Here is a 13010-nt window from a genome sequence, read left to right on the forward strand (position 1 = left end):
ACGGGTAAACAGAGATGTTTACATCAACCAGTGGGGTCTAAACAGAAATGTTTACATCAACCAGTGGGTCTTGCGGTAAACAGAGAGGTTTACATCAACCAGTGGGTCTTGCGACGGGTAAACAGAGAGGTTTACATCAACCAGTGGGTCTTGCGACGGGTAAACAGAGATGTTTACATCAACCAGTGGGTCTTGCGACGGGTAAACAGAGAGGTTTACATCAACCAGTGGGTCTTGCGACGGGTAAACAGAGATGTTTACATCAACCAGTGGGTCTTGCGACGGGTAAACAGAGATGTTTAACAGAGGAGTACAGAGTGAAGCCGTCCTTCAATATATTCTGTTCGTCTGCACACACTTGAAACGTGGCCAAATCCTTTACAGTTCTTACACTGCAGTGATTTGAGGAACGAAAGCTCTTACGTTGTATTTTACATAATCAAGCTTCACATGCGTCGGTCTTTATCAAAAAAACAGGACCGACAGACTTCCTCCATTCTCCCAGCGAGTCAGACGCCGGGCACCAAAACACACCAGGAAATATCTTCGGGTATTGAAACCAGAACATCCGTCGTCACCCCTGAGATGACTCCTTTGACGGGCGTCTCTACTCCGAAGTTCAAAACACAAAAAAAAAACCTCTGTTGTCCGGATTCTTTTGAATCTCACTGCAATCACCCTCTGTTCTTCAGAATCAAAAATAAGACCATTCCTGGTCACTCTGACAACATTTTCCAAGCGCATACAATTTTCGACACCTCAAATGAGTTTCCCACATATGCATCTTTACAAAAAACTAAAATAACGGCATCCCAAAAAGAAGCGATTCATTTACACACGTTTCCTCCAGTCCAGTTTAGACTTTTTCCATTTTGTTCCAGTTTTCGATACGAATGTTGTCCACTCAGAACATTCGTCTAATTTACTCGACCCACTGCTTGGTTCCAACTCCAACATTCACTTCCTCCATCTTCCCCGCCCTACGGGCTCAGCTATACTGTCAGCGAGCGTTCTTTTTAACATCAAAATAAAAAAGACATATTAATTGAAATAAAAGATCTGAGTCTGACAGTATTGTTTCATTTAATTCCTCATCAAGGAGTGATTAGAATACACAAAAATAATGGTTCTGGAATTGTCCAAGTTCTGGTACATTCAACAGATAATTGAGACGAATGTCGTTAGCAGAGTGTCCACTGGGAGGTTTGTGTCGGCAGAGCTGCAGGCTCCTCCCTTCCATCACTGTAGACTTGCATTGCCATCCTTCCAAGTCTGGGCTCATCACTGAGCTGTTGGAACTCCTGTACGTGAGGAGGTAGAGGAAGCCAGGGAGCGAAGGCTCCCATCACTCTGATTGTTGAGCCATGTCCCAGACGAACTTCAGAGTCCGGATGTCCTTCATCCGTTCCTCAAAGACCTGGTCAAACCTCTCACTCTGGGCCACTGTGAACACGTTCTTCCACTCCCCGATTCTACCTGTCACAGCACAACCAACACGTCATTATTCAGAGTAACAACATTATAAAATGGTTTTATACGCAGTATATTTATAAACAGTTTCTCCCTAATCTCAGGCCCATATTCATGAAGCGTCTCAAGAGTAGGAGCGCTGATCTGGAATCAGGCCACCGTGTCCATGTGATCTTATTCATTATGATCTGAAAGGCACAACTGATCCTAGATCAGTACTGTTATAGAGACGCTGTGTGAATACAGGGCCTGACCTTTGCGTAGGAACTGCCCCTTTTTGAGAATGTCTTCTGGTATGAACTCATAGTTGGCCTTGCGGTCGTTTTTCATGTTTTTAAACGTGGCTTTTTCCACTATCTTGTTGATGTCTGCTTCTGTCAGGTCCCTCTCCAGGAAACGGCAGATCTTCGTCACGGCTGTCTTCAGATCCTGAGAAAGGAGAAGAAAGAGAAGCATGTCCATTAAAAAGATGGAACCCTGTGCCTGGGGTTGGTCAAGTGGTGAAGGCCACTGCCCTTCGGCACATTAACAATCCCTTGCCGGTGTGAGATCAAATCCCACAGAACTTCTACACACTATGTCCTCTGTCTGTCTGTCTCCTTCTTCATTTCCATGTCCGTCCTTGTTAATAAAAATCGGAAAATTAGGTTGAAATATTGAGGGATAAGTAAAGTCAGGCTGGTTGGTTGTCTCTAGCTAGCTATCCAGGTCAGAGGTCATGGGTGTCAGGTGAGTCTGTAATATCTTACCATGATCATGTCCTCATAGGTCAGAAACAGGATGTTGTACTGGTCTCTCTTACTGTGCCACTCTCTGATGTGGTCGAACCAGGACGAAGCACCAACTGTAGATCAGTAACAGGGTCATAACAGGTCACCAAGGTCAATACAGTATTCATGTATTGGTCAAAAGTAGTGTAACTGTGAAAAAGGGGTGATATTTAGGACACAGGCTGTCGGGGTCATAACAGGCATGTGTCCCACATGGAACCCCATTCCCTATTTGACCAGAGCCCTATTGGCCATGGTGAAAATTAGTTCACTATGTAGGGAATAGGGTATTCATTTGGGACACAACCAATGGTGTTATATGAATGATGTCTTTACTCTACCATTCCCTGCTAACCACTGGTCCAGAAAGTCCTCGAAACTCTTTGGGGTCTCAAACATGGCCCAGTTAAAACACCAGTGATAGTAGGAGGTCACGTTGTCCTTTGGGTTCCGCATCACATAGATCATCTGAGAATAAGAGAGATATTTACAGCTCTACGGGCCTCCGTGTAGGGTACCTCCATTAACATTCTCATTCTACCCTCCATGTGCCTACCTTTGCCTTCTTGTCCCTCAGGCCTGGGGGCATGAGTACAGGGGTGAGGTGGGAGGCAAATAACCGCGGGTTAGGGCGTAAGGAATAGTCAGGGCGTTTGTCAATATACTCCAGCCATGGCATCATCTCCAAGTTGTTGGGATAGATATCACCCATCTCTGACTCACAGATAGAAGTGATGATCTGCTGTGCCCAGATGGTTCCTGCAGGTTAGGAAAGGTGTCAGTCATAAAGCTCTTGGGGCCGACTCGGTGGAAAGGGGATTAGAAAAACAACAAAGCGGTCACCCTGCCAAATCTATTTTATATTTTAGATTCTTCAAAGTAGCTACCCTTTACCTTGATGACAGCGTTGCACACTCTTGGCATTCCCTCAACCAGCTTCATGAGGAATGTTTTTACAACAGTCTTGAAGGAGTTCCCACATATGCTGAGCACTTGTTGGCTGCTTTTCCTTCACTCTGCGGTCCAACTCATCCCAAACCATCTCACTTGGGTTGAGATCGAGTGAATGTGAAGGCCAGGTTATCTGATGCAGCACTTCATCACTCTCCTTGGACAAATAAACAATACACAGCCTGGAGGTATGTTTTGGGTAATTTATCTGTTGAAAAACTAAAGATAGTCCCCCTAAGCGTAAACCAGATGGGATGACGTATTGCTGCAGAATGCTGTGGTACCCATGCTAGTTAAGTGTGTCTTGAAATGTAAATAAATCACTGACAGTGCCAACAGCAAATCACCCACACACCATCACACCTCCTCCTCCATGCTTCACGGTGGGAACCACACATGCAGAGATCATCCGTTCACCTACTCTGCGTCTCACAAGACACGGCGGTTGGAACCAACAATCTCAAATTTAGACTCAGACCAAAGGACAGATTTCCACCGGTCTAATGTCCATTGCTCGTGTTTCTTGGCCCAAGCAAGTCTCTTCTTATTATTGGTGTCCTGTTTAGTAGTGGTTTCTTTGCAGCAATTCGACCATGAAAAGGAAAAGGCTGCTGATGTTCTATCAACACATCAACTGTAGTACTCACGCTGCTAAAACACTCAACCACTGCTACTCCAACTTCTGGGATGCAAAAAGCCCCCCCTCCTCCAACAGGAAGTACCCGTGCTAAGGTCTATTCAACGCTGGTCTGACCAATCGGAATCCACGCTTCAAGATTGTTTTGATCAAGCGGACTGGGATATGTTCCAGGTAGCTTTCGAGAATAGTATTGACGAATATACTGATACGGTGACTGAGTTTATCAGGAAGTGTATAGGAGATGTTGTACCCACTGTGACTATTAAAACCTACCCAAACCAGAAGCTGTGGATAGATGGCAGCATTCACGCAAAACTGAAAGCGCGAACCACCGCATTCAATCACGGCAAGTTGACTGGGAATATGGCATTATACAAACAGTGTAGTTATTCCCTCCGCAAGGCAATCAAACAGGCAAAACCTCAGTATAGAGACAAAATGGAGTCACAATTCAGCGGCTCAGACACGAGACGTATGTGTCAGGGTCTACAGACAATCACGAGAGCCAGTTTCATCATAGCGCTTGATGGAACTTTCAAAGTTCTTGACATTTTCCAAATTAACTCACCTTCATGTCTTAAAGTAATGATGGACTGTTGTTTCTCTTTGCTTATTTGAGCTGTTCTTGACATAATATGGACTTGGTCTTTTACCAAATAGTGCTATCTTCTGTATACCACCTCTACCTTGTCACAACACAACTGATTGGCTCAAACGCATTAAGAAGGAAAGATTCCACAAATTAACTTTTAACAAGGCACACCTGTTAATTGAAATGCATTCCAGGTGACAACCTCATGAAGCTGGCTGCCAATAGTGTGTAAAGCTGTCATCAAGGCAAAGGGTGGATACTTTGAAGAATCTTAAATATAAAATATAATTTGATTTGTTTTACATTTTTTTGGTTAGTACATGATTCCATATGTGTTATTTCATAATTTTGATGTCTTCACTATTATTCTACAATGTAGAAAATAGTAAAAAATAAAGACAAACCCTGGAATGAGTAGGTGTGTCCAAAATTTTAATTTGAGTAATTTTGCAGTGGTCTCTTCATTTTTTTCCAGAGCTGTATATATTTACTTGAACTTTTTCTCCCCAATTGGTAGTTAGTTTTGTCCCATCGCTGCAACTCCCGTGCGGACTCGGGAGAGGTGAAGGTCCAGAACCGTGTGTCCTCCTAAAAGCGACCCTGCCAAGCCGCACTGCTTCTTGACACACTGCTCGCTTTACCCGGAAGCCAGCCGTACCAATGTGTCGAAGGAAACACTAGAGCGCGATAGGACAAGGACATCACGGCCGGGTAAACCCTGCCCTAACAGCGGATACAGATCGAACCCTGTAATGACGCCTCGAGCACTGCAGTGCCCAGACCGCTGCGCAACTTTTAAGTTATAAGTTATATTTTTCAATAATCAATGGATATCATTAATTTAAAAATCCAAAGATGGATGTTCCAATCCCGGATTTCCCTTTAACTTTCTAAAATACTGTTTTTATGCTCTCTACTATGGTTTCTCAACCTCACTGATTACCTAAACAGAGCCGAGATCGCAACCTTTTTCATGGCTAGTACCCCCATGTATGATAAGTGTTTCTAGAACATCTCAAAGGCTGTTTTTCCATCCAGCAGATTTGTCACTCACCTGATTTAGGGTAAGTGACCAGAAAGATGTCACTGTCCCGGATCTCAAAGCTCTGCAGGGAGTCAATGTGCTCAGCGTTGACCATATCTTTCGCAAAAACATAGTCCTTGTACTTGACCAGGTCATCGGTGAGCTTCTCCATAATAGTGGTCGTTTTGTATAAATATTAGTATCTACAGTGGATATGAATAGCTATGCTACAAAGAACCAAATTAAGTTGGAATTACAGCACGTTTAGACTTTGGAACGTGTGGTAAGGTTCGCGGAGTTATTACGAGTAAGATTCACTGATGTTGCAATAATGTACACTCCCGAGTCGTCGTTCTAACGTTACGACATACAGTGTAGTCGGTAAGTATTCAGACCCCTTGACTCTTTCCACATTTTGTTACATTACAGCCTTATTCTACAATGGATGAAATCGTCCCTCCCCTAATCAATCAAATGTATTACCCAAAAAAATACAAAAAAACCTGAAATATCACATTTACATAAGTATTCAGACCCTATATTCAATACTTTGTTGAAGCACATTTGGCAGCGATTACAGCATCGAGTCTTCTTGGGTATAATGCTACAAGCTTGGCACACCTGTAATTTGGGGAGTTTCTCCCATTCTTCTCTGCAGATCCTTTCAAGTGTTACACCAGTGCATACACCCTTGCGTTACACCAGTGCATACACCCTTGCGTTACACCAGTGCATACACCCTTGCGTTACACCAGTGCATACACCCTTGCGTTACACCAGTGCATACACCCTTGCGTTACACCAGTGCATACACCCTTGCGTTACACCAGTGCAGACACCCTTGCGTTACACCAGTGCATACACCCTTGCGTTACACCAGTGCGATACACCCTTGCGTTACACCAGTGCGTTACACCCTTGCGTTACACCAGTGCGTTACACCCTTGCGTTACACCAGTGCGTTACACCAGTGCGTTACACCCTTGCGTTACACCAGTGCGTTACACCCTTGCGTTACACCAGTGCGTTACACCCTTGCGTTACACCAGTGCATACACCCTTGCGTTACACCAGTGCATACACCCTTGCGTTACACTAGTGCATACACCCTTGCGTTACACTAGTGTATACACCCTTGCGTTACACTAGTGTATACACCCTTGCGTTAAACTAGTGGTATACACCCTTGCGTTAAACTAGTGGTATACACCCTTGCGTTATACTAGTGGTATACACCCTTGTGTTATACTAGTGGTATACACCCTTGTGTTATACTAGTGGTATACACCCTTGTGTTATACTAGTGGTATACACCCTTGTGTTATACTAGTGGTATACACCCTTGCGTTATACTAGTGTATACACCCTTGCGTTATACTAGTGTATACACCCTTGCGTTACACTGACAGCGAGGATTTGTGAAGAGCAAAATAAAACAACCTCTGCATCATCAAAACAGTTTCTTTCCGAGGTGTTAGAGATCAGTTCGTCATTGTTATGTAAATGCAGGCTGAAAAGGTACCCGTTGCCTGGCTTTGGCCCCAAGTGAGAGCAGGGGAGATGGGGGACAGACAGGTAGATAGGGGGGACCAGACAGGTAGATGGGGGGGACCAGACAGGTAGATGGGGGGGGACCAGACACACCAGGTAAATAGGGGAGACACCAGACAGGTAAAGGTAGATAGGGGAGACACCAGACAGGTAGATGGGGGAGACAGACAGGTAGATGGGGAGAAATAAGACAGGTAGATGGGGGAGACAAACAGGTAGATGGGGAGACACCAGACAGGTAGATGGGGAGACCAGACAGGTAGATGGGGGGAGTAGGTAGATGGGGAGACAGACAGGTAGATGGGGGGAGACAGACAGGTAGATGGGGGAGACAGACAGGTAGAGGGGGAGACAGACAGGTAGATGGGGGGAGACAGACAGGTAGATGGGGGAGACAGACAGGTAGATGGGGGAGACAGACAGGTAGATGGGGGAGACAGACAGGTAGATGGGGGAGACAGACAGGTAGATGGGGGAGACAGACAGGTAGATGGGGGAGACAGACAGGTAGATGGGGGAGACAGACAGGTAGATGGGGAGACAGACAGGTAGGATAGATGGGGAGACAGACAGGTAGATGGGGGAGACAGACAGGTAGATGGGGGGAGACAGACAGACAGGTAGATGGGGGAGACAGACAGGTAGATGGGGGAGACAGACAGGTAGATGGGGGGAGACAGATAGATGGGGAGACAGACAGGTAGATGGGGGAGACAGACAGGTAGATGGGGGGAGACAGACAGGTAGATGGGGGGAGACAGACAGGTAGATGGGGGGAGACAGACAGGTAGATGGGGGGAGACAGACAGGTAGATGGGGGGACAGACAGGTAGATGGGGGACAGACAGGTAGATGGGGGACAGACAGGTAGAGGTAGATGGGGAGACAGACAGGTAGATGGGGAGACAGACAGGTAGATGGGGAGACAGACAGGTAGATGGGGAGACAGACAGGTAGATGGGGAGACAGACTTCCAGTGTGTGAAGATAACCCTGAGGTGAGGGGTACACTTCTCCTCCTCTCGTCTCTCTTACCTCTCCATCCTCCCCCCCTGTTCCTCTGGATAGGAGTTAAAACGGGACTGGGTCTGGAGAGATGAGCCTCTCCCACTGCCTTTCTCCCTGGCCAACCCTGAGAAGGTACAGAAATGCAGACATGTTGATTCTGCTGTCACAGACAAGGGGTGTATAATACCAAGCTGAGACCAGTGTCAGTACAGAGATTTGTCAAGTAGGCCCACGTCTGAGACGGAGCAAATAAAGTTGACCATACATCGTCTGACTTTAAGAAGAAACGGACGCATGGGTTACTGTGGTGTTTTGATAAACTACACTTCCTAAACACAATCATATTGTCAAAGTAGGTCATTTCAGAGAGAGAAAGGCCAGACGGTGAGCCACCAGAGGATCTGACAGTAGCACTGCATCTAGTAAAAGCTGTGGAAATTACATTTCCTAAACAATAAGCAAAGTGTACCTAGCAATATAGCTCATCCAGCAGCTCCTCCAGTTAGGAATGGCGCCGAAGGAAAAGGCAGGTTTTTACGATCCCGTAACCAATTGTGTGTTTTTTCACGTTATTTGTAACTTATTTTGTACATAATGTTTCTGCCACCGTGTCTCATCACCGAAAAGAGCTTCTAGATATCAGGACAGCGACTACTCACCCTGTACTGGAGGAATAATTTTTCTTCAACAAGTCAGACGAGAAGAATTTACTTCAGACGCCCGACAAGGCCCTCATCCCCGTCATTCGCAGGAGAAAGAGACGGAGGGGAAGGATTTACTTCAGAAGCCCGACAAGGCCCTCATCCCCGTCATTCGCAGGAGAAGGAGATATCAGGGACGAAGGTCTGGGTGCCTTGTAAGGATCCGACGCCGAGAGGGTAATCTACCTTTACCATCAGTCCTATTAGCTAACGTACAATCAATCGATAATAAAATAGACAAACTACTATCACGTATATATTCTACCAACGGGCCAATAAAAACCGTAATATCTTATGTTTCACCGAGTCTTGGCTGAACAACGACATGAATAACATACAGATGGTGGGTTATACGCTTTTTCGGCTGGATAGAACAACGGCCTCTGGTAAGACAAGGGGCAACGGTCTATGTACTGTATATTTGAAAACAACAGCTGGCGCACGAAATCTGAGGAAGTCTCAAGGTTTTGCTCGCCTGAGGTAGAGTATCTCATGATAAGCTGTAGACCACACTATCTACCAAGAGAGTTTATCTGTATTATTTGCAGCTGTCTATATACCACCACAAACTGTTGCTGGCACTAAGACCGCACTCAATGAGCTGTATAAGGCCATAAGCAAACAGGAAACCGCTCATCCAGAGGCGGCACTCCTAGTGGCCGGGGACTTTAATGCAGGGAAACTTTAATCCATTTTACCTCATTTCTATCAGCATGTTAAATGTGTAACCAGAGGGAAAAAAAACTCTGGACCTCCTTTACTCCACACACAGAGACGCGTACAAAGCTCTCGCCCTCCATTTGGCAAATCTGACCATCATTCATTCATCTGACCTCCTGATTCATGCTTACAAGCAACAACTAAAGCAGGAAGTACCAGTGACTCTGTCAATAAGAAAGTGGTCAGATAAAGCAGATGCTAAGCTACAGGACTGTTTTGCTAGCACAGACTGAAAAATGTTCTGGGATTCTTCCGATGGCATTGAGGAGTACACCACATCAGTCACTGGCTTCATCAATAAGTGCATCGATGACGTCGTCCCCACAGTGACCATACGTACATATCCCAACCAGAAGCCATCGATTACAGGCAACATCCGCACTGAGCTAAAGGGTAGAGATGCCGCTTTCAAGGAGCGGGACTCTAACCCGGAAGCTTATAAAAAAAATCTTGCTATGCCCTGCGACGAACCATCAAACAGGCAAAGCATCAATACTGAACATCAAACTGAGTTCGAATCCTACTACACCGGCTCCGACGCTCGTCAGATGTGGCAGGGCTTGCAAACTATTACAGACTACAAAGGGAAGCACAGCAGCAAGCTGCCCAGTGACACAAGCCTACCAGGAAAGCTAAATGACTTCTTTGCTCGCTTCGAGAGCAAGTAACACTGATACATGCATGAGAGCATCAGCTGTTCCAGACGACTGTGTGATCACACTCTCCAAAGCCGCTGTGAGTAAGACCTTTAAACAGGTCAACATTCACAAGGCCGCAGGGCCAGACGGATTATCAGGACGTGTATTCCGAGCATGCGCTGACCAACTGGCAAGTCTACTCACTGACATTTTCAAACCTCTCCCTGTCTGAGTCTGTGATACCAACATGTTTCAAGCAGACCACCATAGTCCCTGTGCCCAATAACACTAAGGTAACCTGGCTAAAGGACTTCCGACCCATAGCACTCAAGTCTGTAGCCATGAAGTGCTTTGAAAGGTTTGTCATGGCTCACATCAACACCATTATCCCAGAAACCCTAGACCCACTCCAACTTGCATACCGCCCCAACAGATCCACAGATGATGCAATCTCTATTGCACTCCACACTGCCCTTTCCCACCTGGGCAAGAGGCAATGGTAGACTGACCGCCGGGAGCAACAGGACAGTTCCCGGTGGCCTGAGGGTTGTTTTGGCCTGCCCCGAATAGTCAACTTGACCGGCTATAATGGAGAATCCACGTTACAGGCGCGACTCACACTCTCTCGCTACAGTGTCCCCACACCAAAAAATGACATCAGGTCTCTCCGCGACGCACATAGCAACCGTCTCCACCTGCTTCTCTACGGATAACATTTTGGACACGTCGCGCGGCGAAATGGACGGTCAGAAAAGGAAAGATGGAGCAGAGAGGGAGAATAAAACAAGAGAAAGGCCCTTTGCCACCGACACAGCTAAATAAGCGACATGTTCAGGGACCAGGTTAGTCAAAAACACCAGCTAAAAACCACACACACACACACACACAGACACCCAGCATGGCTAGCTAAGTAGCCTAGCTAATAAGTGACACAACGGCCGGTAGGCTAAACAGTTTGCAATCTTACGTCTTCGTGGAGGAATTATATCATATTATATAATATCAATGAGTGCAACATAGCGATCATAATATATGACTCTGAAGGCAATATGTTTCAACTAGTAAAACATAGTAAAAAAATAGTAAACCTAGACTATGGACTTGCTGGCATTCGGTCATGACTCATGCCACATACACTAGGGAAAGTGCACATCCACTGTACAGAGAAACAGGCTACAGTAACGTAAACCATGATGCATGCATGAACGTAACACAGTAAGTAGCCTGTGTGACACATCACGGGAAATGACAAAGATCATTAGTGCCACTAGTACCAGCACTACTACAATAATATTCAGTTCTAGGGGGGAAAAAAATGAAGAGATCACGATTTATGGACACCAGTGAGTAAACATTGTAATCTACATTTTTTGCTGTTGTTGTAGAGGAGTTATTTTTCGACTTTTGTACTATGCTTACATTGTTGTAGCTTATGTTCAAGTTCAGTGGATGTGTGTGTAAAGGGTGTGAAACGGCTAGCTTAGTTAGCGGTGGTGCTGATGTAACGGGTGTGAAACGGCTAGCTTAGTTAGCGGTGGTGCTGATGTAACGGGTGTGAAACGGCTAGCTTAGTTAGCGGTGGTGCTGATGTAACGGTGTGAAACGGCTAGCTTAGTTAGCTGGTAACGGGGTGCTGATGTAACGGATGTGAAACGGCTAGCTTAGTTAGCGGTGGTGCTGATGTAACGGGTGTGAAACGGCTAGCTTAGTTAGCGGTGGTGCTGATGTAACGGGTGTGAAACGGCTAGCTTAGTTAGCGGTGGTGCTGATGTAACGGGTGTGAAACGGCTAGCTTAGTTAGCGGTGGTGCTGATGTAACGGATGTGAAACGGCTAGCTTAGTTAGCGGTGGTGCTGATGTAACGGGTGTGAAACGGCTAGCTTAGTTAGCGGTGGTGCTGATGTAACGGGTGTGAAACGGCTAGCTTAGTTAGCGGTGGTGCTGATGTAACGGATGTGAAACGGCTAGCTTAGTTAGCGGTGGTGCGCGCTAAATAGCGTTTCAATCAGTGACGTCACTTGCTCTGAGACCTTGAAGTAGTAGTTCCCCTTGCTCTGCAAGGGCCGCGGCTTTTGTGGAGCGATGGGTAACGATGCTTCGTGGGTGTTACGAATCCCATTTGGCCCGACAGTCTAGGGGGGGATGGTAATGAGACCCGTAACATAACTCATGCAAATTATTATGGTGACAAAGTAAAAGTGTGCACGAAATAACCACGACAACAGAAATCTACCGTCAAACTCTAGGTTTATTTATAAAACACACGGTAATGGGGGGAGCAGGAAAAGGGGCTGAGCTGGACCCAAGGAAAGAAACAATAAGTATTCAAAAACACCCCTAAGCTAGACTAGCCTACTTTAACAACAGCTAACTAACTAACCAAAAATACAGTGGGTCGTCCGCGCAGTTCTAACTAGTGTATTTAACAAAGTTCACCTACGGGTAGTGTATGCCCATGGGCGACTTGTCTTGGTTTCCCCCTTTTCCCACCAGCAACACACAAACACCATAACCAAAAACAATACTCACAGGTGATGACAAAGTGCTATGGAGGTGCTTTAAACAAAAGAGAGGTTAAGACACAAAGCGAGAGTGAAACACAGAGACCTACAGACATGGCATTTACAGAGATATTGCTAGAGATTGAGCTAGAGATTGCTTGGGAACAAACAAATGATGGGGTTTTTAAACCATCGGGAAGGAACTGTGATAGGGTAGGAAATAGGAGGTGTGTCTTCTGATTGATGATTGATTGTTGACTGATTGGGGAGTGATGATTTTCACCTGTGAGGGGAGAAGGAGAGAAAAGAAACACACACACAGGATACACACACACACAGGATAACTGTATCCGTAACAGTGGGTGACTGTTGTATGGGCGAGGGGACGGTCTAAAGTTATACTGTTACATGTGAAGATTTTTTATATTTTTGATGCTTGAATATA

General features: G+C 45.8%; 1 protein-coding gene across 1 annotated transcript; it reads right to left on the reverse strand.

Annotated features, from left to right (window-relative positions):
• Positions 1-1064: 1064 nt before the first annotated feature.
• Positions 1065-5774, reverse strand: sult3st1 (sulfotransferase family 3, cytosolic sulfotransferase 1). Its single transcript, XM_065024183.1, has 6 exons — positions 5478-5774; positions 2797-2999; positions 2582-2708; positions 2220-2314; positions 1725-1899; positions 1065-1476 (listed from the first exon to the last, which is right to left on the reverse strand). The coding sequence occupies exons 1-6, from the start codon at positions 5617-5619 to the stop codon at positions 1346-1348; spliced, it is 873 nt and encodes a 290-aa protein (XP_064880255.1). The 5' UTR covers positions 5620-5774; the 3' UTR covers positions 1065-1345.
• Between the last annotated feature and the right edge of the window lie 7236 nt (positions 5775-13010).

The sequence above is a fragment of the Oncorhynchus nerka genome, linkage group LG11, assembly GCF_034236695.1.
Source record: "Oncorhynchus nerka isolate Pitt River linkage group LG11, Oner_Uvic_2.0, whole genome shotgun sequence".
Taxonomy (NCBI): domain Eukaryota; kingdom Metazoa; phylum Chordata; class Actinopteri; order Salmoniformes; family Salmonidae; genus Oncorhynchus; species Oncorhynchus nerka.

Excerpts from the sequence above, each read along its gene's own strand:
- sult3st1 (XM_065024183.1), bottom strand. The coding sequence starts at position 5,619 with ATGGAGAAGCTCACCGATGACCTGGTCAAGTACAAGGACTATGTTTTT. Across the intron at positions 1,900-2,219 it reads CCTATGAGGACATGATCATG|GATCTGAAGACAGCCGTGAC; the intron begins GTAAGATATTAC and ends CTCCTTTCTCAG. Across the intron at positions 1,477-1,724 it reads GGGGCAGTTCCTACGCAAAG|GTAGAATCGGGGAGTGGAAG; the intron begins GTCAGGCCCTGT and ends GTGCTGTGACAG.